General features: G+C 58.1%; 1 protein-coding gene across 1 annotated transcript in view; it reads right to left on the reverse strand.

Annotated features, from left to right (window-relative positions):
• Positions 1-993: 993 nt before the first annotated feature.
• The window catches only part of Kndc1 (kinase non-catalytic C-lobe domain containing 1), a 44000-nt gene continuing 17407 nt past the window's right edge, over positions 994-27586 (reverse strand). The window contains exons 7-31 of the mRNA XM_048334659.1: positions 26208-26322; positions 25424-25495; positions 25307-25339; positions 18247-18362; positions 17832-17990; positions 17277-17354; positions 16631-16724; positions 15928-16078; positions 15199-15854; positions 14817-14961; positions 14269-14354; positions 13139-13554; positions 9922-10015; positions 9741-9838; positions 9310-9527; positions 7544-7657; positions 6955-7102; positions 6670-6849; positions 5916-6119; positions 5398-5480; positions 4669-4819; positions 4194-4316; positions 4052-4111; positions 3415-3572; positions 994-1746 (exon numbers count right to left, since the gene is read on the reverse strand). Of these exons, the coding sequence (XP_048190616.1) occupies positions 1515-1746; positions 3415-3572; positions 4052-4111; positions 4194-4316; positions 4669-4819; positions 5398-5480; positions 5916-6119; positions 6670-6849; positions 6955-7102; positions 7544-7657; positions 9310-9527; positions 9741-9838; positions 9922-10015; positions 13139-13554; positions 14269-14354; positions 14817-14961; positions 15199-15854; positions 15928-16078; positions 16631-16724; positions 17277-17354; positions 17832-17990; positions 18247-18362; positions 25307-25339; positions 25424-25495; positions 26208-26322 (3984 nt within the window). The 3' untranslated portion in view covers positions 994-1514. The remainder of the gene's footprint in view (positions 1747-3414; positions 3573-4051; positions 4112-4193; positions 4317-4668; positions 4820-5397; positions 5481-5915; positions 6120-6669; positions 6850-6954; positions 7103-7543; positions 7658-9309; positions 9528-9740; positions 9839-9921; positions 10016-13138; positions 13555-14268; positions 14355-14816; positions 14962-15198; positions 15855-15927; positions 16079-16630; positions 16725-17276; positions 17355-17831; positions 17991-18246; positions 18363-25306; positions 25340-25423; positions 25496-26207; positions 26323-27586) is intronic.

The following is a 27586-nucleotide window of genomic DNA, read 5'->3' on the forward strand; positions in this document are numbered from 1 at the left end:
CCGGGTGCCACCGCCCGACGGAGGGAACCTGGGCACGGGTGTCGAGCAGCAGCTCTTCACCCTGTGGGAGAGCTCCAGGATGCCGGGCCGTGTCACGTCGAGGAGCAGGGCCCGGCATCTCTGGCGGATGCATTTGGGAAAGCGCAGCATGTCCGTCACAAGTCACCGCTCCTAGAAACACCACGGGCTGCTCTACCAGAGGCGCTAATCTAAGAAGCGGGGAGCGGCCTCAGGTCGTGTGGCTGGGGGGCCGGGGGCTCTGCCGGTGTGGGGCCTGACGCCGGGGCGGACAGACCCACGGACCCGGTCATCCGGCCACACCGTGGCCCCACGAGCGTGAGGCAGGCAGGCGCCGTCCAGGCCCCAAGAACCACGGCCTGGGGGCTGGGCGAAGCGCCGCGGGCGTGCTGCGGCCGCGGGCACGGGGTGGGCGGGGTGCGCATGCTCGGAACTCGGCGGATGGGTGTGCGCATGCTCGGCTGCGAGGCCGGGCGCCCGGCGTGGACCGGACCCCGGGACGCGAGCAGGGCCCGGACATTTGGGCGCACGGCGTGGAGCATGGCCCAGGGCCCACCTGTGCTGCCCCTGCCTGGTGCTGCGTTCGTGTGGGGCGCCCTTTCCGGGGTCGGAGCCGGACCCCGGTCACCGGGGCTATTCTCAGCCAGGGGCCGTGGGCCACAGGGAGGGGCAGCGGCCGGGAGCCCCCACGGGGACCCCAGTGCTTCCTCGCCGCCCGCTGGAGACTGGGCCGCGTGTGTGGGGTCTCCGTGGGGCGGGCTGAGGGGTGAGTGGGGGTGCACGCCTGGCAGGGCCAGGTCTCTTAGGAGCCTTGGGCTCCAGTGGAAGGTTCCAGACCGCTTGGAGCCTGTGGGTACAGAGGTCAGCTTTGGTCAGTTTTCCTGCTGAGCAGATAGGAAAACACCACCCAGCAAGCATCTGAGTTTAGGATCTTTTGAGTCAGGCTGTGTGTGCGTGTGGGGGGGGGGGGGGGGCGGGGGAGGGTTGTTGGGACTTAGAGAGAGAGCGTCTCTGAAGAAGAGATGACAGCCATTTGTCTAGGAGAGACACAAGTGGAGATGAGGGAAAGTTTACTTATTCTCTTTACATTTTAAGGTAATTTTCAGGGTCTTGCTGTGTAGCCCAGGTCTCACCATCTTCTTACCTCAGCCTCCCAAGTGCGGGAATTACAGGCATTACACCACTACTTCTGGTTTGTCTAGATTAACTGTTAAATTCCAGCAGATGCACTGAACGCTGGTGCCCCCCTGGTCCCAGGGTTGGGCGAGGTCAGGTTTGGAACAGGCTCTGCCCTCCCTGTGGGGCCCCTCTGAGGCCCCTTTGGGATCTGGAGGTGGTGGAGGAGTCCTCCACGCCTTCAGGTGCAGAACCCAAGCAGCTGCCCTCCTTGTTTCCTCCACCCCTGGCTGCTTCCTGCAGGTCTGGTCCTGCTCGGACCTGTGCCCAGTGCTCAGACCCGCACCCAGAGCTAGGACCTGCACCAGCGGCACCCTTGGCTACTGGAATGTGGCTTTCATCCTCCGCAGTTTGTCCTGAATCTTCCGGGAATGCCTCTCGCTGGGGATCTGGTGCAAGTTGGCTCTGTTGTCTGCTGCTAGGATGGAAATGTCGGCCCCGCTGAAGCGGGCAATCCTTTGCTTGAGGTGAGCCTGGAGCTTGGGGTCTGGGCTGAACGTGTAGGGATTCTCCTGGAAGGCGTGCACCTGGCTGGCCACCTTGGCGATGTTTCTTTAGTGGGGAAAGAGTAGATGTTCATTGCACAAGTCACTGGGAGTGATACACCTGGGTTCTCAGGGATAGCTCAAAACCAGCCTTTCCAAAGCTCACAATGGGCACTGAAGGGCTGCAGAGGGCTCCAGAGTGCTCCAAAGGGCACTGAGGGGCTACAGAGGGCCCCAGAGTGCTCCAAGGGGCTGTGGTTCAGTCAAGATCTGATAATAACAAGCCACATGCTGGAAGCTCCCAGTTTGAGTCGAGATCTGATAAGAACAAGCCACATGCTGGAAGCTCCCAGTTTGAGTCGAGATCTGATAAGAACAAGCCGCATGCTGGAAGCTCCCAGTGTGGGGTAGGCACGAGGCAGATGAGGGTTCTCTGCCCAGTGCCTCTGCTGGCCATGCCTCAGTGCAGTCCCAGCATGTACCTTCTGGGAACACAGCCTGTTGTGTCAGGCCAGCACCGCGGGGCAGGCGGCACATTTGGGAACTCAAGCTCTTGCTCCTGTGGGGACCAGGAACCTCGCACTCAGGCATGCTCATAGTGGAGGAAGAGCCAGTTTTGCTCATGAAAGTGAACCCATAACACACAGATCAATGTTCATATCCTTTCTAGGTAGGACCATTATCTCTTCTTTGCTTTCCTTTTTGTACCATGGCTTCCTTTTTTCCTAAAATAAGTATGCACATCTACTAGTGTGCTCTATTTTTGAGTGCATAACTCCATAAAAAGGAGATCATGGCAAGAGCCACAGTGCACAGGGTCCTCTGGGCCTTGCTCACCCACCAAGGCCTGACCGTGCTGCACCTGCCCCCTGTGGATGATGGGAGGGAGGGGCGAGGGAAGGCAGGAGGCAGGGGTGTGGGGGTGTGGAGGGGGCGAGCTGAGGGAGGAGGGTGGGAAGTGAGGCAAGGAAGGGTGAATGGAGGCAGGAGGGTGGGAGGTGGGGTGAGGAGGGGCAAGCGTGACTGGAGGGTAGAGCTCATGTCTAGGTTATGGGCAGGGGTGCATCTCCGGCAGCCTGGCCTCTAAGGAGGAGCCCTTGGCCAGCAAGTAGTGCCTGAGGCAGCCAGACTTCTCTGAGGTCTGGGCGTGTAGACCCCAAGCACTGCAGTGGTGGTGTCTGTGTGTGACGTCAGTGTTTGGGGTCCCGGGCATGCGTGACAGCAGCGTGCAGGGTCTCAGGTCTGCTGGGCAGGGGAACTAGGTGGGTCACCCAGGGATGGGTCCAGAATTGACCAGCACTCCAAGGTAGCAGAGAACAGGGGTTTCAAGGAAAGCAGAAAGCAAAGACACCTTGACCCTTGGGCCTGGGCACAGGCTGACCACCCCCATGCTCCAATTAGGCAGAGTCATGGGGAGCTTGGACCACAACAGGAGGCCAGTGCGACTGCTGGGTCTGTTTTGGGACCATGGATTCCATTTGTGTAGGAAACACACTAGGAAACACTCTCTGCAGAGGAGTGGGCTGGAAGTTACCTGGGCAAGGGGGTGCTGTGTGGTAGGCGAGGGTACTGGACTGGGTAAGGGAGTGCTCCAGAGGGGGTGCTCAGGGGCTGGGTGAGGGGTGCTGGGTGAGGAGGTGTTTTGTGCTGAGTGAGGGGGTGCTGGGGGTGGGCTGAGCAGGGCAGGCAGAGGCCCAGGCCTCGGAAGCCAGGTGGGGCCGGGTGGTGCACACACCTGAGCTTGCTCCACCTGTGGGCTCCGTTGGTCATGGTGAAGCCCCCTGTCTCCAGCTGCTGGATGTGCATGGCCAGGAGGCGGGCAGAGGGCAGAGTGGGCTGGGCCCGGAAGCGCCGTCCTTCCATCAGACACAGGCTGTCACTCTTCAGGAAGACCTGGCCGCCCAGTCGGGCACCGGCAGGGAGACAGGAGCGGTCAGCCCAGGAGGTCTGTGCCCACATCGTCCCTGTCGATGCCTGTGCCCTACTGTAGCTCAGGGGCCATACAACATTCTGACCAGAGTTCTGACCAAAATGCACCCGGGTGACTGGGTGAAAGTCCAGACATTTTACACTTGGCTAGCACAGGGTGCTGACAACCACAGGGGCCTAGTACCTGGTGCTTCTCAAATGCTGGCTCTGGAAAGAGCCCAAAGGGCCTCCCTCCCAAGAGACCTGCTTCAGCTGCTGCAGGCTCCATGTCTGCACATACAGTGAGTCCACAGCGGGACCTCCCACAGTTCCCACGGAGGAGCAAGCGCTCACAGGTACCTCCACGCTCTGTACAAGCGCTGCACCTGCTCACGCGTACCTCCATGCTTTGCATACACTGCACACAAGTGCCTCCGCTCTGTACACACTCTGCACACACGTACCTCCACAGCTTTCAGCTCCTCCATGATCTCGGCGATCTTTGCAGGAAGGATTCGCCAGGCCTGAGATGGAAGTCCAGGTGAGACCCCTGGCGCCTGTGCCCACCCACATCCGTGCCCCCAGCCCACTGCCCAGGTGGCGCACAGGGGACTGCCTTGCAGACGGGTGCTCCAGCCCTCCCAGGATCTGCATGGCCGTCGCAAAGTTCCTCTGCTCATAGCAACATTTCGCAATTAGCAGGAATTTGGACAGCAAGTTCACCTGCAGCTGAAAGGAGGAAAATGACATGCTCAGTTGTTTTGTTTTTTGGTTCAGTACTGGGGCTTGAACTTCAGGACCTCTTACTCTTGCTTGGCCAGGGACCCCTGGATTGTGTAGGGTGTGCATGAGGGACCGTGTTCAAAGGCCTAGAGAGGGATGCTGTGAAGGACTGCAGCGGGAGTGTAAGGGGCTGTGAACGTGGACACGGATACAGTGCGGAGCCAGTGTGGTGGCATGCGCTGTGGCCTCTGGCGTGGCGTGAGTGTGGCTCCAAGGCAGTGTGGGGAAGGGATGTCTGGCTTTCCAAGGCCAGCCCTGGCGGGGGCTGCATTCTAACCCCGAGTAGGAGCCTGCCTACCTTGGAGGTGGGGCTTGTCACGATCTCAGCAGCTACCCAGGTGCTGACATCATCTGCGTTTCTTAAAAGCTGTAGCAGGTACTTGTCCTGGACATAATTGGGTAGGAATAGGCTGCAGGTCTTGGTAGACAGAGACTCGTAAGAGTTGGCTCTGGAAGAGAAACAGTGTGAATCACCTGGGATGTGTGGCGGGGCTCTGCTGTCCTCAGAGCTGGGGGGCGGGCAGGGTGCAACGGGGCTGAGCCCTCCCTCAGGACAAAACCCAGCCAGAGCACCCACAGGGGCCTCCCACCCCCTCCCAAAGGAAGGACTCCAGCCTCCCTGGGAAGGAGCCACTCAGGTATGCTGCGTGGACTCGGGGGGGGGGGGGGTCATGCGCTTGGGGAGGGCTGCATGGACCCTGGGGGGGGGTCACGCGCTTGGGGAGGGCTGCGTGGACCCTGGGGGGGTCACTCACTTGGGGAGGGCTGCGTGGACCCTGGGGAGGGGTCACTCACTTGGGGAGGGCTGCGTGGACCCTGGGGGGGTCACTCACTTGGGGAGGGCTGCGTGGACCCTGGGGAGGGGTCACTCGCTTGGGGAAGGCTGTGTGGACCCTGGAGGGGTCAGTCGTTGGGGAGGGCTGCATGGACCCTGGAGGAGTCACTCGCTTGGGGAAGGCTGCGTGGACCCTGGGGAGGGGTCAGTTGTTGGGGAGGGCTGTGTGGACCCGGGCGGGGGGTCACTCACTTGGGGAGGGTTGCACTTTTGTCCATGACACCCAGGGCCCGTGAGTTTAGGAAATGGACAGGGTGGCACTTTTGAAACAGTTCCTGCGGGAGACATGGAAGCAGATGGTCAGCACGCTGTCTTGCTGTCCCAAAGGTCAGATGTCACAACAGTGTTCTAAGGAGGGTGGGTTGCTTAGACACAAGACAACTGCCTGCTAGGCAGGAAGGAGGCCTGTGCTCTAGGTTCAGCTGGCGAGGGCCTGGGTCTGGCCCAGCCCTGGCAGGGGACGCCCAGCCTATGGTGGCCCGCATGTCCCATGCCTCTGGAGCTCCAGTCTGCTCCCCCCCCCCGGGGGGGCTCATCCTGCTTCAGGTGGCTGCACTCCCAGACCTATGTGCCTGGCCAACACGTCCTGCTGCTGACCTCTGTTCCAGGCGCCCCTGAACGTCAGTGTCCCGGTGCTCATGCCACGGCACACACAGCCAGCCCAGGTGCAAAGTCCTGGGCCCCTTCTGGTGTCCATGGCCCCCACACACCTGCTGCAGCAGCGTGAGCTGAGTGAAGAGCTGGTGGGTGCTGTACTCCGTCAGGAAGTAGGGCCCCTTCTCACTGGCTTTGGCATAGGGACCATAGAAGTCTTCAAAGAAGCAGGGCTTGGGCAGGGCTGACGCGATGGTGTACTGGCGTTCCTTGTGCGGCAGTGCTAGCCCGTTGCCCCGAGGAAGCTTCCAGGAGAAGCTCTGCGGGCAAGCCAGGCCGCCCCTCCAGGTCAGACGGGCCAGGGGATGGGCAGGGCGGGGCCAGGACAGACTAGTGCAGCCCAGGTCTGTTGAGACCAGCTCAGGTGGAGCCAGGGCAGATCCCTCCCTCCATGCTGTGTCGTGGGGACCTCTGCCCTGGTCACTCCAGCGATCCCCACGAGTGCTCTGCTGAGGTTCAGAACTGCCACCACACACTGGTGGAAAGCCCCTCTGTTCCCCCAGTAGATCTTCCCACCCAGATCTCTGCCCTGAAGGTCCGGAATCATAACAGGACACATCTCTTTTGAGTCCCTCAGGCAGCCCTAACTGTGCTTCCTCAGGGCAGGAAGTACTAGCCCATCATGGCGGTGAGGGACATGTACAAGGTGCATGTTATGTGCACAAGTGCATATCTGTGGGCATGTGTCTATGCCTGTGTACATGTGTGCAGGTGTGTGTGTGTGTGTGTGTGTGTGTGTGTGTGTGTGTGTGTGCCTTGTCCGTGGGCAGCAGCTCTCCCAGGAAGCCCTCTCCCAGCACAAGTGCTCACCTTCCGGGAGATGCCATCCTCAGAGAACCTCTTGCAGAGGGCGTTAAAGGGTCTGGTGTCCTCCTCGGCCTCCTTGGGGTCCTCTAGGTCTGTGCCTCGTGAGGCACAGTCAGCCCGCTGGTCAGTGCCTACCTCCAGGAGGTCCAGCAGATGCTCAGCAGAGCCATCCAGGGGCAGGATCTAGGCAGAAGCATGGCTGAGGGGGTCATGGCCACCTCTGTGGCAAGGGCCATACCTCCCTCTGGGAGCTAGAGTGCAAGTCAGGCTGGATGGGGCAGTGGTCACCTTGGAAGAGATAAAGTCCTCCAGCTGCCCCAGCAGCCCCGCATTCCTTGTGAAGTCCACAGTGTAGCAATCTTCCACCCAGGCCTGCAGGACACAGAGGCTCCGTCGGTAGATCTTTGTGAAGGTTGAGGTGGGGTCCTGGTGGGCCCTAGAAGTAGAGGGGACGCTTTGAGGTGGGCTTCAGTGAGGCATGAGTGGGTGCCTGGGAGAGCAGGGGCGGAGACTGGTCAGCCCAGAGCCCAGAGCCCTCCCCTCATGCCTTCCTCCTCCTCGGTGGTCCTGACCAGAGCCCTCCCCCACCCCCTCCTCCTTCTCCTCCTCCTCCTCCTCGGTGGTCCTGACCAGAGCCTTCCCCTCAATCCTCTCCTCAGTAGTCCTTACTCAGCTGTTGAGAGGGGCTCTCGTCTTCCCACATGTGCCCGTGCCCCTCTTTGCTGCCCTGTGGCAGCCCCCCATCACCTCTCATAGCATGTGGCTGCCCAGCCCGGTCTCTGTCCTTTCCCAGGGGGATCCCATGCACCTTGTCCCTCATGGGGTGAGCAAAGTGCCTCGGGACCTGTCAGGTATTAGTGGCCTGTGAGGGCAGTACCTGGACAGGGTGCTGCTGATGCGGTCCAGGAGGAAGTGCAAGAAGTCATGTGGTGTGCAGAAGTACCGGAAGGTGTAGAGGAACTGCTGAACATAGCCCTCAAGGAAAGCATCGCTGTGGGGGAAGGCAGCATTTAGGCCTTGGCCTCCAGTGGGCCTGGCCCCTCCCTGTGGCCCATGCTGTGGCACATGGAAGGTGCCTTGAGGTGAGTGGGAATATGTTCTGTGTGTGAAAATGTGCCAGATTTCTGAGCGGGTGTGACTGAAGTTTTATGAGTGTGAGTAGGTAGTGTGAGATGTCTGTAGGTATAGATGTGGGGGAGGTGTGTAACAACATGTGAGACCTGTGGGTGAGAGTTGTGTACATGTTGGGATGTAAGATCTCTGAGAGTGAGAACATCGTGTTCTACGTGAGTACACTGAGCTCTATGTGAGTACACAGCTCTGTATGAGTACATGGAATTCTACACAAGTACACAGAGCGCTATGCAAGTACAGTGAGCTCTACACATACATGGAGTTCTACAGGAGTACACTGAGCTCTACCTCAGTACACAGCTCTGAGTATAGAGTTCTACTTGAGTACACTGAGTGCTGTATGAGTACATTGAGCGACTTCTACTTGAGTCCACTGAGCCAGTTCTATATGGGTACAGTGAGTGAGTTCTATATGGGTACAGTGAGTGAGTTCTACGTGCATGTACTGACTGAGTTCTGTGTGAGTACAGAGCAAGTTCTACACGAGTACACTGAAAGAGTTCTATGCGAGTACCCTGAATTCTACATTGAGTACACTGAGTTCTGTTATGACACTGATGTGTGAGTGAGTTCTACATTGAGTACATGGATGCTGTTTGTCAGCAGACTCCTCCAGCCAAGTGAAGGGGGAATTGGTCACATTTGAACTTCTGGCCATTTGGGGTGAGGGCCTTTCCTGCTCCATGTCCACTGTCACTGGCATGGTCCCTTGGTATCTGCTGTTCTGCATCCTGGGTAGCAAGGGTTAGCTGCTGTACACTTGGAGGAAGTGCACTGGTGGATGTGTAGAGCACCCTGTGTGTCCACAGAGGCTCAGTGCCCACTGGTGCCAGGGCAGGAGAGGCCCCCACAGCTCCCCAGCACCCACGCCTGTGGGTGTTGGAAGCGCTGCCAGGAGCATCACACATGGGGCTGACAGTCTGGGGAGTTTGATGACAGAAGGGCAGAGAGGTGAGGGTTTGCAAGCCACCTGCCGAGATTCTGGGTGGGGGACACCATGTCCAACACCAACCGAGCTTGGCCACTGGTCTGGCTCCCGGGAGCCTCTGGAGGTGGCCATGGATCAGGGTGGGAGTCCAGGAGCCCACAGCTAGTTAATGGAGTGTTTGATGGTGGTGGTTCGTATGGCATCGAGGCTGTACCTCGGTGTTTATGTTCACAGCCTATGGTGTGTCAGTCCTGTGGCTCATCTCCAATCCCTTGCTTTCCAGCAGTGCAGCTGTAGCACACCCTGAGACCAGCACCAGGGCCACACTGGGGCCTGTGGGGCCCATGGCTGAGACTGCTCTGGCCAGCAACTGGGCCACATAGCCGGTGGAAGATAAAACAGGTCATTTCAGACTCAAACAAACAAACAAAAACACCGCCAGTCTGGCCCATTCTGGACAGGGGGCTTTCCCTGCATCCTTTCACGTCTGGAGGACCTTGTTCTTTTCTCATTTTCTCCCCTTTGCTCTCAGAATCTCAGGGCCCTGGGGTCAGCAGGCCTTTCCGGGTACCTGGGCGCACCTGGAGTAGAGGTAGGCCATGAGCCCCAGAGGTGTGCCAGCCTGCAGGATGCGGGCCTTCTGCTGGCCCCCACACGGGGGCCTGTTGACGTTGTAGAATATGAGGGAGGAGGACTCATCCAGGGGGCTGAAGTCCAGTGTGTCGCAGGGGGCTGCTGCGATGTTCACAATCACGGGCAGGGAGCAGGGCTCTAGGCCCCAGCGCTCTGCATACAGGACCTGGGAGGAAGGGACAAAAAAAGCCATCAGTGCTGGGTGCCCATGTGGGATCTCCCTGCTGCAGATCGGGGAGGACAGGGGTCCTGGGCCCCGCTGGCCTCTCACTTGGCCTATTTGTGACCCAACACGGCCCGTTCTGCAGTGCCAATGGCAGGAGGAACCCTGCCTTGGAGCTGTGCTCAGCTGCTCCAGGCTGGAGGATGGGGCACTTGCCTGTAAGTACTTCTTGACCAGGCTGAGGAACTGCACCTTGGACTTCATTTCCTCCAGCTGCCCTCGAAGCTTACACAGCATGGTCCTCACCTCGGAGCCTGTAGACAGAGTGGCGTGGGCACACAGCCGGGTTGCCGTGCCGTATCTTGCCTCTGGCATGCCATGCTCAGGCCTTCCTTACCTTTGCTCCGCTTTTCTTTCTGTAAGAGTTTCTGGTAGAACTTCAGGGTCTTCCTGTAGTTTCTTTTCTCTATCATGAGCTGCTGTTCCAGTTCCTAAGAGGGAGCAGTGAGCATCACTCAGGCCTAGCTTGCCTCCATGCAGGGTGCAGACGTGGAAAGAAGGTTGGCTTGAAAGGATGCATGGCAGGTGAGGCTGTCCTGGGGTGCTGGGCACCAGAACTGAAACTGTTTGTCCCAAGGAAGAGGAGAGGAACCAGGGACGAAGACAAGCCAGTGAGCACCCCAGAGGGAAGCTAGCTGCACTGGCCCACTGTGAAGCTGTGGCATGATCCCCCAAGGATGCCAGCACCTGGGTGTGGGCTGGAGGTTGGCCAAGGCCCCACCTCAGAACCCTAACCTGTCCCAGAGACCTGATCCTCCCTGAGATGTGCTCATGACTGTTGAGATCTGGTTCCCTCCCCCCGGCTGGCCCCACTTTCCCCTTCTCAGTATCCTTAAACTTACACTCAGGAGGCCTCCCACTTTGGGGGGTCAGCTGCGGGGCAGGGTCCGCAGGGTAGAGGCCCACTCAGCAAACTGAGGCTGTCCTTCCCCTGGTGTAGCCCCAGGGAGCCCAGGGAGTTTCCTCCGCCCCCCCCCCCCCCCATCCTGCCCGTTGCCAGCTGCAGCAGTCTCGAGCTTAGTTAGCACAGTCTGCCTGCCCCCAGTCGTGGGGGAGCCCAGCTAGGACCCTCACTTGTGAGGCTCTGGGCGGTCTCAAGGGCCAGTGCTGGCAGAGTGGGGTTTTGTGTGACTACCGTGTTCCAGGACCTGGTGGAGTCAAGCCACAGCCCATGTTTGTTTCCTACCCGAAGCACCTATCTGGGTGCCTCCAGGACCTCATGCAGCTGAGCGCACTGAGGGGTCCACTGAGGTTGAGGGTTTGCCCAGCGTACATCCAGTAGTTCTTGAGGTTGTCTTCCTTTTAAAGTTAGTCTTCAAGAAGCCCAGCCATGTGGATTCCAGTTATGTCCTGCATTCTGGAGCCCATGGGCTAAACTGCTGTGGGGCTAGACACTGAGGAGCAACAGGTTTCTGCTCGGTTATTTCTAGTTTCTCTATGTGAGTGAAAGTGGGTAAACACCATCTACCTAGGATCTGAGTTTTTGCTTGTAATGTGAGCAGGAGCTTCGGTTGGGACAGAGGTGGGGGTGCTAATCGTATGGACCCTGACCAGCTTTGTAAGGGAAGGTCTGTGGGACCCTGCACTCTCCGGAGGGAGAGCCAGGGCCTCTGCTGTTCTGTAGGTACCCAGCACAAGGTGGTGTGCACTGGTCCGTGGAGGAGGTGCTGGAGGACACGGCTCCCTCTCCTCCAGGGAGCCTGTTGATGTGCCTCCACTTTGGTTGAGTTCTAGAGGGCCTGGGCTCTAACATCAGCCTGGCTTGATCCTGAGCTCCCATGCCATGGTTGGCTGAGCCAGTCCCCTCTCTGGGCCAAGGGCAGAGTCATTCCCAGGCTGTACCATACCATAAGCAGCCAGCATAGTGTCTGGGTCTTACACAGAGGCACTGGTGAGAGGCAGTCTAGACAGTTAAAGTGAATTAAAACCAAGATGCCAGTTCCTTAGTCACATGGGCCTTCATTCCACCCAAGGGCTCAGCAGTGACACTGCCTTCCCTTTCCCATGGACAGTGCGTATCTGAGGCTCCCCACTGGACCATGCGGGTGGACATGAGTGAAGTCCCTGTCTTGGAACGGTGTGGTGGGGATGGTGCGAGCCCTGCCCTGGAGCTGTGTTCTGTCTGCTGGGCAGAGCCAGGTCTGAAGGTGTCCACGGCTGTCCACCCATGGTCTCTCATGACGCTGGCTCCATTCACCTCGTCACCTGTCTGTTGAGAGCCACTGGATGCTGCCTGTCTCTCCGACCCGCGGGGGATCACACCTACTAGTCTCCAGAGCATGGCTCGCCACTCAAGAGGTGGCCTCAGGAACCTCCGTTTATAGTTCAGTCTTGATATTTTTGTCAGCAACACTGTCCAATACTGGATAATAGGTTTTTAAAGAATGTTTTCAACTAATCTTATATAAACTTACATGACCTAAAACTCACAAATCTGGGTGCTAGCGACTCATAGCTGTAATCCTGGTTGCTCAAGAGGCTAAAATCTGACTATTGAGGTTAAAAGCCAGTCTGGGCAGACTTGGGAACCTTTGCAATCTCACCCATCAGTCCAGGCACTGGGACCTTCCCGATCCATACATCAGTACTGCCTGGGCACTGGGACCCCCTGGTCCCAAACATCAGCACAATCCAGGCACTGGGACCCTGGCTATCCCACCCACCAGCACAGTCCAGGCCCTTGTGATCCCAAACAGCACAGCCCAGGTACTGGGACCAGTCAGTGCTCAGCTGCAGGCCAGCCCCGGCTTCAAGGCAAGCAAGGCCTCGTTTCTGAGATGAGGGCGGCCCTGCCTCCAAGGCCAGGGAGGCCCCAGCTCCAGGGTGAGGGAGGCCCTGGCTCAGACATGAGGGAGGCCCTCTCTCCAAGGCAAGGGAGGCCCTGTCTCCAATGCCGTGTTGCTCTGAGATGCTGAGCCCACTCTGGCCTCTTCCCCCTAAACTTGTTTCTTTGGGTGGCCGGAAGATGACAGCGAGCGGCAGTGCTGGCACCTGCTGTTGCAGTGGTTTGTTCTCTGCTGCCTGGAAGGGCAAGAGGGTGGAGAGCTGGGCATCCTGGAAGGACATCTTCCCTGATGCTTCATCGTACACAGCACTAAGGGTGGGGATGTGCGGTGAGGAAGACAGCAGAAGGATTGGGGCCACTAGGGCCCCGCCGTCTGTCCTGAGGATCAGGTGGCCCTCTGAGAACTATCCTTTGGGGCCACAGGCTAGGGCGCAGGAGAGAGAAGCCACTCTGCTGCCCAGCTGTGCAGATCAGTGCTGTTGGACCCAACACTGCCATTAGAGGGCATGAGGAGATAGGCCCAGCAGGGAGTTTTTGGAGCCTGCCTTCTCCCCTGGGTGGTCTGGATGATCTGTCTGGCCACTCTCGGTGTGACCCCCTCCCCGCCCCTCCCTGCCCCAGTGGGCAGAGTCCCTGTACCCACTGAGCTCAGGGCTGCAGGTCCCCCTGCCCCACCCCCCACCAATGAGCAGAGTCCTCCCACTCACTGGGCTCAGAGCTTCAGGTCCCCTCTTCCCCCAGCACTAGTGGGAAGAGGCCCTACACTCACTGGGCTCTGGGCTTCGGGTTCTAGGTGTCCATTGGCCGTCCGCCTCCCCAGATCCTTCACATAGTTGTAGACATCAGCACCAAAGCAGTCGGCCTCATAGAAGGCGCTGGACCAGCCGGGGCTGCAGCTCTGGAACTCAGCTGGGCCTGGTGATGCAGCGCGGCCGCTCTCCTCCGGTTTGCTCAGCCGTGCCACTGAGTCTGGCTCTGAGGCCCTGCCAGCTGGCTTCAGGCCTGGGCCTTGCTGCCTGTCCGCTTCTGCCTTGGGTTGGTGCTCTCCTGCAGTCTTAATTGACTTCTGAGGCCGAAATCCCACCTCAAAGTTTCCTTGTAAGAGCACATCGGAGTCTCTGTCAGACAGGGCTGTGGGGGAGCAGGGGCCTCCATTGCCACGCGCCGCAGCTGGCTTCTCATTGCCTTGAAATAAAGAGGTGAGGGTCAGTGGGAAGCACATCCACTTCTGTCCACAGGGGAAGGCCTGGGAACCTCCATGAAAGGCTGCTAGCTGAGTGGAGTCCGGGGGCCACGGTACGGCTGTGATGGGACAGGCGCGGCCGGGAGGGAGGCTCCCTCACTGGGCTCCCTTTGGGCACTGCACTGCAGTAGGCAACTCCTGTAGGCTTGGGCTCTGTCCTCTCCCAGGTCTCTATCTGTTTTTCCAGGACATTCACAATCAACCCATATCCACCCTTCCATTCATAAATCCTTCAGGATACCCTAAACTCTATCAACTCCGAAGGCTTCCATCTGTGCTGGTGGCCTTTGCCATCCGAGTGGCTGGACCTCGTGCTCCAGCCTCTTACTGGCGGCCCATTTGTCTGTCTGGCCAACCCACCCTGACTTCCTCAGACTGGTTTGGGAAATCAGGTTTCAGTTGCCCTGGGACTCCTGGCTAGCAATGTCACCGAGCACCAGCTTGGAGTGTTTCTGTGGTTCATGCTTCTGGGATGACCCCCAGGCCCCAGCATCTGGCTGCTGGGGAAGAGGGCTTCTGCACTGACAGACTCCAGTCCCACAGGCACCTGGAGTGTCTGATGCTGGGGCGTTTCTGCAACTTCCTGGTCACCACAGGAGGGAGCCAGAGGCCCCGTGAGATCAGGGGCAGTTGCAGATGCAGGCTACAGCTCTTACCAGGCCTGTGCAGCGAGGGCCTTTTGCTGGAGATTGTGCAGCTGCCAGGTGAGTTTGGGGGTGGAGGCCTCTGCTCCTCAGGAGTGCTGGCAAGGAGAATCACTGGTGAGTCACTGGCTGGCGCCCCCCGAGCGGGTGAGGCCTTGGGCTCATGCAGAGGCCCCTACTGCAGAGCTCCACCAGCTCACACTAGGTTAGATTGGGACCCAATCACCCTCCTCTGCCGCTCTGGCTCCCCACAGCCCTGCTGGACAGAAGCCAGGTCAGTTCGGCATGCCTTCTCAGGTACAGAAGTGCTCCTGAGGTGGGGACAGGCTGCGGTGGGAAAACTTGTACTTGCTTCTGGCTACTTTGGCTCTTCTGGAGGGGGGGCCGGCACAACCTCCCGCTGCACCCACAACCATAAACACCAGTGGCCCAGAGTCCCTGTGAAACGGGGCTGGTTCAGCAGGGAGCGAGGGCACTGGGAGGAGTAGCGACGTGTCCCTGGATGCGGGGGACTGGCCCACATGGGGTCCCAGGAGGGGCAGGCTGGTCTGGACACCCACCTCTTGGGGGCCGAGGCTGGCCCGTTGACCACTCTGAAGAGATTCTGCAGCAACTGCTCATTCCAGTACAGGTCACAGAACTTCTCAGATATGGCACCACAGAAGGTGGCAAAGGTGAGGTCTTTCAAGGCATAAATGTACTCCCCTGTTTTTGTAAGTGATTAGGCGGGTGAGGATGTGAAATGACGTGCTCCTGGCTCTCTGACTCTGGGTCATGAGGAGGCGGCCCCAGGGCCAGGTGGCAAGTGTGCCTGAGGCTCTGAGACTCTCCCCGGGCCCTCCTCACCGTCCTTGGTGGACACAGGTAAGCGGGTCTCGCCAGACTGCATCTGCATCCCCTGGCTTCCCCCCACCCTCAGCTTCCCCCAGGGCAGCCTCATACCCATGATCAGTGCCTCCAGCCCGTTGTCCAGGTAGCCGTCGCAGGCAAACTCCTCCTGGATGAGGCGCATGGCCTCCTGCAGGGAGGGGCAGGCGGCCGTCTTAGGAGGGGACGAGGTGTCCACGCTGGAGGGACAGCGCTTTCGGTCTGATGGCCGAGGCCTGTCCAGATGGCTCTCTTGGCCCCTGGGGCTGTTTGGACTCGCTACAGCCAGGATGGGGTCCCGGGCAGCCAGCCGGGAGGCGTCTGGCTCAGTGGCCTTGCTCCTGGGAGGCTTTCTTGGGGGATGTGGACTGTGGCTGCCCAAGAGGCCTCCTGGGGGTGGAGTGGTTCTGGATGGGGCCTGCCCATCTGACTTGTGCTGGGGGGACGAGGCTGGGGCCTCCCGAGGCGGGGTTGCTGGTGTGTCCCCTTCTTGCTGTGCAGTAAGGATGAGGCCTGGAGGGCAGGCACCCTCGGGGGCTGAGCCACAAGGCATGGAGGCCTCCGCAGATCCCACGGCTGCTCCCGGTGGCCCTGGGTCAGCCACCAGCTGATCAGGCCTGCTGGCCCCAGAAAGTTCCTGTGCTGTCTGCTTTCCTGTGTTCTCCCTGTCCAGCGGGCTGCTCCTCTCCTTGGGCCTCTCAGTTGTCCCTGTGGGTGAGGTGAGCTGATCTCTGTGGGAAGAGCAGAAGAAAGCTCAGGGGCCCTCTGTGCATGAAAACGGCTAGCTGGGGTATGGACACTCACCTGGCCACACCTGCATCCTGAGCAAGGACAATGGGCTTAAAGAGAGTGGCCTCAGAGGTGACAGCTGCTGGAAGCTCACAGGCTCCTTCATGGCAGGAGGTTGGCCCTGGCCCAGCCATAAGCCTGGTGTCACTGCTGATAGGCAGGAAGCCTGGAGGTCACAGGAGTTGGGACACAGGAAGAAGGGACAGTCAAGCCTGGTGCATGTGCTAGTGTGAGCTCATGCTGCAGGCCTTGCCACCTGTCGGGCCCCCTTATGCTAACCAGGGGCTCCTCTGTGCCAAGCTGGGCTCTGGGACTAGCTCTGGGTGCCATGTCCTCCCCCTGACCCAGAGCCTCCTCTGTGCCACGCAGGGCGAGGCCCAGCAAGGAAGGCGCCGATGGGCACAAGGGGAAGCAGGAAGGCCAACACAGCTGGGAGACTGAAGGGCTTCTGAGGGCAGGCCTCTTCCTGCTGGAGGGCCTCCCTCGGGAGGAAGACTGTGGACAGGTTGCATGAGGGTGAGGTGGGGTCCTGCAGGTCACAGAAGGAGCTGGAGCTGAGCTCTGAGTGGGAGGAGGGGACTGAGGGCTGGTGGGCACCCACTGCCCTGGCTTTGGGGTGACCGTGGGTGTCCGCTTAGGGCTGGGCTCTTGGGGGGTGCAGTTGTGAGTGTGGGTGTGGGTCGCAGGGGCAGCTGGGAGCTGGGAGCGGAGGACCCACCTGGGCAGGGCTCAGGAACAGGAGTTGTGCACCGCTTCAGCTCAACGACAGAGAACGTGTTCTGGAGGCCAGTGGCCTCTTCCTCTGGGTGGATCTGGAGCAAGGTCACAAATGTTTGGCAAGGGGACCTCAGGGAACCTGAGGCAGAGTTGGACCCCTGCTCTGTAGCCTCTGGCCTCAAGGCAGGCTAATCCAAGGGGTTTTCTGTGGTGCAGGAGCCTGTCCCTGAGGGGTAGCAACCTGGGATTTGGAGCAGGAGCCTCTCTTAGCCCACCTTCCTGCTACACACAGCTCTGATAAGCTTGGAAATGGTGCACAAAGCGGCGCCTAAATCTGCAGGGGAAGGCAGAGCTCTGGGGGTGGGATTTCCACCTGCCATCATGAAGATGGACACCTGCTCTGGATGTGTCCTCCCAGTCAGGACACCAAGAGGACCACAGGCACCTGTAAATACCACCTGAGGGTTACTTCCAGAAGTCCCTCAGCCATCAGCAGCTTCCCTGAGCAGGGTTTCAGGAGGGCTCGGGAGGGTGGCTGTTCACCAGCTCTTCCCTGGTTCTGCACTGGTCTATGCAGCAGCAGGAGCTAGCTGCCTCCTGGGCAGGCACATAAGCAGGCTCCTGAGGGTGGGGGCACATCATCTTACCTTGCAGGTGGAGGCCCACAGGTGGGCCAGAATCTTCCTGCTGTCCATGCCTCGCTGAAGGAGGTAGCTCCCACATACCTGAAAGCAGGGAGGTATCTGGGCAGGCTAATTTGAGCTTCTTGGTGTTCACTCTGCGACACCGGCTCCTCCTCCCAGGGTGCTCCAGAGAGCACTAGAGACAGGTGGGCTCTGGGGGACTTCTCTGCAGAGCCCCATCCCTGAGAAGCTTTTTCAGACTCCTCTCTAGGGCTCTTAACTTCCTGTCCATCCCAATTGTGACGAGAAACCTTAGAGAAGGGAGGCAGCTGCTCCCCAGTCCCTGGCCTGCTATTGGGCAGTATGTATGGGCTGCTGGGTGTGCTGGAGGCAAGTGGCCAGAAACTAGGAGACAGAACCCCTGCAGAACTGGGCCAGGACCAGTTCCTGCACATGCATGGCACCAAACAACCCACCCCCAAGTTGCAGCCTGCACAGGCAAGAGGATTCCCAACCTTGCAGGCCAAGGTGGTGGCCTCAGGCTGCCCACATACATCCAGGACTGTCTGATTCCATTACCTTGATGGCTTCAGCTGCGGATGGCCGCTCTGAGGCACGGCACCTGGCCATGTCCAGGAGGAGGCTCTTGAGCCTGCGTGGCAGGGCCAGCTTGTGGTCACGGGGAACACTGAACTTGGCTGCTGTCCACAGGACAGCGGCCACGCAGTATACAGAGGCCTGGGTAGGTTACAGAAGAGGAGGAGGTAGGTGCTGAGAGACCTACGGAGCCAGGCAGATCTAGCAGACCTGTTCCCTCCTGCGCCTCCCGCCTGGGGACACCACCCCAGCAAGAAACCCATGAGTCCAGGGACATGGCCTTGGGATTTGCACACTTAACAAGAACCCTCACTCCATTCAGTTCAGGGATTGGACACCTCCAAAGCACCACCTGGAAGTCACACCTCTCCCCTCACAGGCGGCCGGTGGCTCACACCCGGCCCACACAGCACCTGCTCAGCTGGACCTCCCAAGCAGTGGCTGGCTGCCCAGGGGTGAACAGCTGGCTGTCAGGGCGGGCGTAGCGAGTGCACAGAGCAGGGGCTCTGGTGTCTGGCAGAGGCGACATGAAGCACAGGTGTAAGATGCTCTCTTTTGAGTGCCACGGGGCTGAGGCTTTGCTCTAGATGCTCTGCCAGGGATGGGGCAGCTGTACATCATCCGCAGCAACCTACGATGTGCTCACACTCCGGACATGGACGTGGAAGAATATTCTAGTTTACTCAGTAAGTATCAAGATATGCTGGAGCGTCACTTTGAACGGTGTCCTTGCTGAACCAGGTGAGTGCTGAGTGGAAGGAGAATACTGCCCACTCTCCTGGGCTGTTCACAGTCTAGCAGCGACAGACAGCATGTTTAAGTTGTATTATTCATATCTTCTTTACTAAGCTTGGATGACCAATAAAATAGTAATTTACTGATTCCTACCATGAAAATGCCCCACACACGACGATTTCCATTTTGTTTTTTTGCCAGTCCTGGGGCTTGAACTCAGGGCCTAGGCACTGTCCCAGGCTTCTTTTGCTCAAGGCTAGCACTCTACCACTTGAGTCACAGCGCCACTTCCGGCTTTTTCTGTTTATGTGGTGCTGAGGAATCGCACCCAGGGCTTCACGCATACTAGGCAAGCACTTTATCACTAAGCCACATTCCCAGCCTCTCTATTCTTTTCTGTTTGAAAGGATTTAATTTTTTTCTAATTCTTTTTCCCCCTAATTTACTTTTAGAGATGATATACAGCAGGCTGACCTCCACTCTTGAGGAACCAGAGAATGGGCAGTTGGAAAAAGCCACACATTGTAAGCCATTGATGCCCCAGGAGCAGAAGAGGATGATCTGGTCAGAAAACTATCCCTGCTGAGTATGTACTGAGCTTAGTTTTGAGGTCACTGAAGACTGATCCTAACTTTAATAGACCCGTGTTCCCTTACTCAGCCTCCTACACAAGTGAGATCTTACTTGCAATAAGCCACATTTGGTCAGTTTTTAATTTTGATCAACTCCAGTCTATCCATTTTTCCTCTTGTGGAAAGTTATAGAGCTTTTGAAGTCATGTTTAGGAACTCTTTATCTCAACCTTTGCCCTAAAGAATTTCTTTCACCAGCACTGTCCTGTAATGCTGCTTTAGAAATTCATCAAAGGGTTTTCATGTGCTGGAGATGGAACCCAGTACTTCACACATGCTAGGCAGATGCTCTACCACGGAGCTCTATCCCAGCCCTAACACTGCATTCTTTGGCTATAAATGTCTTAACATTTTAATTTTTGCCCACACACTTATTGGTAGCAGATAGACTGTGTTTCTTGTATCCCATGGCCTTGTGAAAATCAGTTAAAGCTTCTAGGAGCTTCCTTGGGTTTCCTTCAGAGACAGCAAGTGATGTGCTCTACAGCCCTTTCTTGTGCCCTCTTCTTTATGCTCTTTTGTGCCTAGACCTCCGAGCCGTATGCTGAGTAAGGGTGGTGATGGGTGCCTGTGCCTTGGTCTGGCCTTGGGCACAAAGCATCACCATGATAGCTGTAGGTTTCTTATTGTTTATGCTTTATATCAAGCTGGGAAAATTTCTTCTATTGTTTTTTTAAAAGGTGAATAGGTGTCTAATTTTTTCAGTGCCTTTTCTGCACTAATTAATAAGGTGACTATTTTTTTAGACCAGTTTGTATGTTAGATTACAGTGCTTTTCAAATATTGAATCAGATTCACACCGTTGGAGTAAATCATACATTACCATGGTGTGTATATATATGTTTTTTAAATACACTGCAGACAGCTGGGATATGGCCTAGTGGTAGAGAGCTTGCCACGTTTACATGAAGCCCTGGGCTCGATTCCCCAGCACCACATATATAGAAAACGGCCAGAGGTGGCGCAGTGGCTCAAGTGGCAGAGTGCTAGCCTTAAGCAAAAAAGAAGCCAGGGACAGTGCTCAGGCCAAAAACAAAACAAAAAATAAATAAATAAAACACTGCAGAATTCTATCTGTATATATCTTAAGGCATTTTGCCTTTTCATTCATGAGATTTTTTTTTGTATCCTCTAATTTTGGCATCCTCTAGTTTTAGGATCGGGGTAGTACTAGCTTCATAAAACATACTGGGAAGTGTTTTGCATTTTTGGTTTCCTGGAAAAGACAGTATAGAATTGGCACTAACTTTTCTTTAAACATGTGGCATAGTTTTCTAGTGAAACCATCTGGCCCCACAGAGACAGTCTAGAAAAACCTTAAATGACAAATTCAGTTTCCTCAACAGCAGGGAACTCCGAGAGACTGATGATGGTAGTGGGAGTCCTGAAGAGCTGTCAGGTCTCTGTGGGGCCGTTGGTAGTGTGTCACTTAGCTATTGAGGCCTGCAAGTCCTGCTTCCCCTGGTCCCTTGCCATTCCAGGTACTCATGGTGCTTGTCTTCTGCTTCCCTTCCATCAAATCCCACTTTGGATTCTCTGCAGTCCTTTTGTGTTCACCTGTCATAGGCTGTGCAGTGGGTCAAGTGGTTGCTCCCCACTCTCTAACACGCATGGCTGACAGGTGTCAGTCTCCCCAGTTTTCATCCTGTGGCCATCTTCCACTGACTACATTGCATGATGTGTGTGTGTGCGCGCGTGTGTACGCACAGGGCCGGGGTTTGAATTCAGGGCCTTGGTGCTGTCTTTTAGCTTTTTCCACTCACAGCTGGCACTCTACCACTTTAGCCACAGCTTCACTTCTGGATTTTTGGTGGTTGATTGGAGGAGGTAAGAGCCTCAAATCTTTCTTGCTTGGGCTGGCTTCAAACCCTGATCCTTAGATCTCAGCCTCCTGAGCAGCTAGGATTCCCGGCGTGAGCCACCAGTGCCGGTCTTTCCATTTGCCATTCTTTAAGCTAGGTCTGCTGGAGATAGTTCCCAGTTTCCTTCACCAGACACTGTACTTCTGAGTGTATTTTGCTGGAGACAGGACTCTGGGAGGACAGCTCTCCCACCACTTCCTCTCAGCCTCTGAGATGTCTGATGAGAACCCTGCGGCTACTCAAGCTGCTTCTCCACTGTATTCAAGCTGCTCCTCCAAAGTAGGTGAGCTGTGTTTCCACTGTATGTAAGCTGCTTCCCTACTGTACCTAAGATGCTTCTTCACTGTACATAAACTGTGCTTCTCCACTGGATGTGACCTCTCCACTGTACATAAGCTGCTTCTTCTCCATTGTATGTAGGCTGTTTCTCCATTGTAGCTAAGCTGCTTCTCCACTGTATGTAGGCTGCTTCTCCACAGTATGTAAGCTTCTCCACTGTATGTAAGCTGTGCTTCTTCACTGTATGCAAGTTGGTTCTCCACTCTATGTAAGCTGCTTCTCCATTGTAGCTAAGCTGCTTTCCACTGTGACTTCTCCACTGTACATAAGATGCTTCTTCCCCACTGTATGTAAGCTGTTTCTGCACTGCATGCAAGTTGCTTCTCCACTGTATGTAAGCTGCTTCTCCACTGTATGCAGGTTGCTTCTCCACAGTGTGTAAGATGCTTCTCCACTGTATGTAAGCTACTTCACTGTACGTAAGCTGTGCTTCTTCACTGTATGCAAGCTGCTTCTCCACTGTAGCTAAGCTGCTTATCCATCCACCATATACAAGCTGCTTCTCCCCTGTACCTAAGCTGCTTCTTCTCCACGGCATAGCAGCTGCTACTTCTTTTTCTTTGGCCTTCAGTATTCAGAGGGCTAATTGTGATGTGTCCTGGTGTGGGTTTCTTTGGGTGTATCCTGTCTGGGTTTTGTCAGCTTCTTGAATCTGTAGGTATATGTGTTCACATTTGGGAGGTTTACACCAGTTCTTCCAGCGCTTCTGCCCCACCCACCTTCTCCTTTCCTTCAGAACTCCCATGACATGAATGTTGGAGCTCATTATGAGTCCCACACACTCAGGCCCTATTTGAGGTTTCTGGTCTCTTTCTCTCTTGTCCAAATTATGCAATATCTAGGGTTGTACTTTCCATTTGACCAAATTTTCCCTCTGACCTCTCCACTCTACTTTTTCTTGTTTGTTTTATGTTGTTGGGGTTGAACCCAGAGCCTCACGCATGCCAGGCCAGCTCTCTTCAGTTGAAGTAGATCCCTAGGCCCATTACTTTGTTAAAATGGCCCCCCTCCCTTTTTATCTTCTTTTTCAGACACTTTCTTTCCTTGCCTGACTTTCCATTTTTCCTTGGTTGCAAGCATGTTTGTGTGATGGTTACTGTGAGATCTTTTCCAGTTACTTGCTTTCTTTTTCTTTTGGAGGTATGGGATTTGAACTCAGGGCCTTGAGTGGCTGTTGCGAGCTAGCCAGCACTCGACCATTTGAGCCACCTGCCGGGCCCTGCCTTTTGCTGGTTTGGGGGACAGTTTGTGAATGGATCTGCCCTGGATCAAAGTGTGATCCTCTGGATCTCTGCCTTCTGATTGGCTTGTATAGCAATGTGAGCCACCGGCACTTTTTCCAGTTATTTATAACATTTTTTCCTTTGTCATTCCAGGGTTGGTGCTGGCCTTCCTTGTTCCATTTGAATTCTTCCTGGCTAGTGGCACAACATGGTATCTTTCATCTAAAGCCTGAACCTTTTCATGTTTCAACATTCTGGGTCTTAGTAAACCCACTGTTGTCCTCTCACTGCCATAGGTGGGGGCAGGCCCGGGACATGGTCAGATGATGGGGGTGGGGGTCCAGCAGGGGGTGGGAAGCGCTGGCCAGGCCAGACACTTTGCCCCTTTCTCAACCTCTGGCTAGAGAGCCAGGCTTCCATGGGGGCTTTTTTTATTTTGGTAGGTACTGGGGCTTGAACTCGCGGCTTTATGCTTTGTCTTGGCTTTTTTGCTCCACAACTACGACTTGAACTCCACTTCCAGCTTTTTGGGTGGTTCATTGGAAGTAAGAGTTTCTTGGACCTTACTGCCCGTGCGGGGTTCGAACTGTGACCCTCAGATCTCAGCCTCCTGAGTAGCTAGGATTGCAGGCGAGAGCCACCAATGCCAGGCCGCACAGGCAATTTCTTTGGGCCGGATGTTGTTTTCCGATGCTGCTCTGGCTAGCACAGACCTCCTGTGCATTTGGAAAACAACCTGCGTCCCGTCCCTGGCCCTCCCTTCCCCTCTCCCTCTGCTTCCCCTCTTCCCTCCTCCTCCTTTCCCCTCGCTCTGCTCTCCTTCTTCCTCCTTTTCCCTCCCCTCCCTCTCCCTTCCCCTCTCCCCCTCCCCCCTTCTCCCTCTCCCTTCCCCCCTCCCCTCAGGCTCCTCCCCTCCCCCTCCCCTCCCCTTCTCCTTCTCCCTTCCCCCGTCCCCTCAGGCTCCTCCCCTCCCCCTCCCCCCATCTCCCCCTCCTCCCCCTCCCCTCCCCCTCCCCCTTCTCCATCCCTCTCCCCCCTCCCCCCTCCTCCCCCTCCCCCCTCCCCTCAGGCTCCTCCCCTCCTCCCTGGCCCCTTCCCCACGCCCCATATCCGCCCCTCCGGGATGGTGGGCCGCCAAGGCTCCGGGCGGGACCCTCCTCCTTGGAGGTCCTGAGGAACTGAGTGGATGGCCCATCAAGTTTACAAACCCGCTGGGCCTCATCAAGGCGGCCCCGCCCGCCCCGGCCCGCGGTGAGAGGGGTGGGAGGCGGCCCGGAGGAGGCGCCGGAGGAGGCGCCGGGCTGAGCCACCGCGGGCGCGGCGGACGCAGGGGAGGCCGGAGGGGGAGGCCGGAGGGGGAGGCCGGAGGGGGAGGCCAGAGGGGGAGGCCGGAGGGGGAGGCGCCGAGGGGGAGGCCGGAGGGGGAGGCCGGAGGGGCAGGCCGGGAGGGGGGAGGCCGGAGGGGGAGGCCGGAGGGGGCAGGGCCGGAGGGGGAGGCCGGAGGGGCAGGCCGGAGGGGAGGCGCCGAGGGGGAGGCCGGAGGGGAGGCCGGAGGGGGAGGCCGGAGGGGCAGGCCGGAGGGGGAGGCCGGAGGGGCAGGCCGGAGGGGGAGGCCGGAGGGGGAGGCCGGAGGGGGAGGCCGGAGGGGGCAGGCCGGAGGGGGGAGGCCGGAGGGGCAGGCCGGAGGGGGAGGCCGGAGGGGGAGGCCGGAGGGGCAGGCCGGAGGGGGGAGGCCGGAGGGGCAGGCCGGAGGGGGGAGGCCGGAGGGGCAGGCCGGAGGGGGAGGCGCCGAGGGGGAGGCCGGAGGGGGAGGCCGGAGGGGCAGGCCGGAGGGGCAGGCCGGAGGGGGGAGGCCGGAGGGGCAGGCCGGAGGGGGAGGCCGCCGAGGGGGAGGCCGGAGGGGGAGGCCGGAGGGGCAGGCCGGAGGGGCAGGCCGGAGGGGGAGGCGCCGAGGGGGAGGCCGGAGGGGGAGGCCGGAGGGGGAGGCCGGAGGGGCAGGCCGGAGGGGCAGGCCGGAGGGGGAGGGCGCCGAGGGGGAGGCCGGGAGGGGGAGGGCCGGAGGGGCAGGCCGGAGGGGGAGGCGCCGAGGGGGAGGCCGGGAGGGGGAGGCCGGAGGGGCAGGCCGGAGGGGGAGGCCGGAGGGGGAGGCCGGAGGGGGAGGGCCGGAGGGGGAGGCGCCGAGGGGGAGGCCGGAGGGGGAGCCGGCCCAGGAGGGGGGAGGCCGGAGGGGGAGGCCGGAGGGGCAGGCCGGAGGGGGAGGCCGGAGGGGCAGGCCGGCAGGGGGAGGCCGGAGGGGCAGGCCGGAGGGGGAGGCGCCGAGGGGGAGGCCGGAGGGGGGAGGCCGGAGGGGGGAGGCCGGAGGGGGAGGCCGGAGGGGGAGGCGCCGAGGGGGGAGGCCGGGAGGGGGGAGGCGCCGAGGGGCAGGCCGCGGAGGGGGAGGCGCCGAGGGGCAGGCGGAGGGGGGAGGCCGGAGGGGGAGGCCGGAGGGGGAGGCGCCGAGGGGGAGGCCGGAGGGGCAGGCCGGAGGGGGAGGCCGGAGGGGGAGGCCGGCCAGGGGGAGGCCGGAGGGCCCCCCGGGGCGCGGGGGAGGGGACGGAGCCTGGGGGCCGGAGGGGCGCGGGGTGGGCGCGGTTACCTTCTCCGTCACCGGTCTTTTCCTCGGCTACCTCGGGGAGCCAGGAAGAAGGAGTCGTGGGCGCCTAGAGAGACACACGGGGCGGGCTCGGTCACCCCCAGCCCAGCCGGCGTGGCGGTGGCGGGGGACCCGCGCCCCGCGTACGCACCGTGGGTGGGCGGAGGCCCGAAGAGCACCGCCCCGTCGGCCGCCACCAGCACGTTGTCCAGGCACAGCGGGGCTGCAAGACAGGGGTCACCGTCCAGCGCGCCCCGGGCCCCGCGGGCGCGACCCGGCCCTGCCCCGTGGACGGCCCCGGATCGGAGCCGCTGGGCGTGGACTGGCCGGGGGACGGGAGCCCTCGGCTGTGGGCGGAGGCCGGGGCACCTCGGGGCTGGGCGGGGGGTGGGGGGGGTGGGGGGGCACGTGGTGGAGGCGCCCGCCCTCACCCCCCACTGGGAAGGAGCTGGGATGGAGCTGGAGGGGCCACGTGGCGCTGTGCTGCCCAGGTGGAGGCTGGGGCCGCCGCTGGGCAGGGGAGGACGACCGCACCCCCCTCCCCAGGGTCTCCCTCCCAGCCTCAGGACAGGACGGGTGCCCCATGTGGGGAGCCAGCATTCCTCGGATCCCCCCCTCCCCCATGGAGCTGGGAAGACCATAACCCAGTCCGTCCCTGCCATTCTGCAGGGTGGAGCTGGTCAGGGGCCACACACGGGGCAGAGTCCAAGCCCCGTTTGCCTCCTGGGGAACAGTATACTCCTGAGGATCCCCTTCTTCTATAGAGGGTCACTGGCTTTCAGGCCAGCGAAACCGTCCTTTCCCCATCAGCACTGAGGACAAAAGGACTACCCCCAGGGTACCCCAGTGGGGCTGGGCTAGCAGCTAGCATGCTTCCCTCCTCCCCCTCTGCCTGTGGCCCTTGGGCTCTGAGCCGGCCCAGCTTGATCCCTCACCTGGGTGTTCCCTGTGTCTCTGCAGAGTGCCCAGGCAGGCCAGGGACAGGGCCCAGAGCTCATACTCCCTGAAGGGCCGGCTCAGCTTGGACAGGAGGTCCTGCAGAGACAGGCTCTGTGGGAGGAAGAGAAGGGTCATGTGAGAATACCTCTATCTGCCGGAGGAAAGGAAGGACACAGTACCAGGGGACTGGGAAATCCCAAAAGTTAGAGACAAGCCTGGGTGAGGATGTGGAGCCCAGCACTGCTGGGAAAGCTACAGCGCTACCTGTGTCCAGAAGTAGACGCCTACCTCCACAGAAGCCCCAGAGGGGGCCTGTGGCCTAGGGCCACTCCTGGGGTGGCAGTCAGCTCCTTCAAACTGTATTCATAGCCTCTTTCAAAACAGGGAGGCTTACTGACAGACCACTCGTGAGATTGGACAAGGAAAAGACCAGATTCAAATCGATAAAATCAGAGTGCCACAGGAAACATTTTAACAAACATCCCAGAAATCCAAATGATTATAAAGGTCTACTTGTAAAACTTATACTCACAAAAGAAGGAAAACCTAGCAGAAATGGACAAATTTCTAGAAACACAAGATGCCTAAATAGAATCAGGAAGATATAAGCCAGCTATATAAGCTAATAACAAGCAATGAGACTGAGGAAGTAATCAGAAGTCTTCTAACAAGGAAAAGCCCAGGCCCGGATGGATTCACTGCTGAATTTTATAAGACTTTCAAAAATGAACTAATATGAATATTCCTCAAGTTTTCCTGTGGAGTAGAAACAGAGGGGACTAATTCCAAACTTATTCTATGAAGCCAATATCACACTCATCACAACACAGGTAAGGATCCAACAAAAACAAAACAAAACCTACAGGCCGATTTCTCTGATGAGCACAGATACAAAGCTCATCAAACAAAATACTAGTCAACTGAATCCAGAAACAAAAAAAGTCATGCATATGGCCAAGTAGGTTTTACCTCACAGATGTAAGTCTGGTTTAACATACAGAAATCAGTAAGTGTAATTCACCAGGTCAAGAAACAAGGAGAAGAACCACATGATAATCTCAATAGATGCAGGAAAATCCTTCACAAACTACACATTCACGTTAATAGCTTTGGAGAAGCTAGGGATAGAAGGAAAATTCCTTAAAACAATAAGGGCTGTAAATGACACACCAATAGCCAACATCATACTGAACGGGGAAAAAACTAAAACCATTTCCCCTAAAATCAGAAACAAGGTAAGTATGTCTACTCTCTCTACTCCCCTTCAATATAATTCTGGAATTCCTAGCGAGAGCAATAGACAAGAAAAGGACACAAAAGGGATTCACATAGGGAAAGAAGAAATCAAACCATCTATATTTGCAAATGACATGAT

Source organism: Perognathus longimembris, chromosome 2 (genome assembly GCF_023159225.1).
Source record: "Perognathus longimembris pacificus isolate PPM17 chromosome 2, ASM2315922v1, whole genome shotgun sequence".
NCBI classification, from domain to species: domain Eukaryota; kingdom Metazoa; phylum Chordata; class Mammalia; order Rodentia; family Heteromyidae; genus Perognathus; species Perognathus longimembris.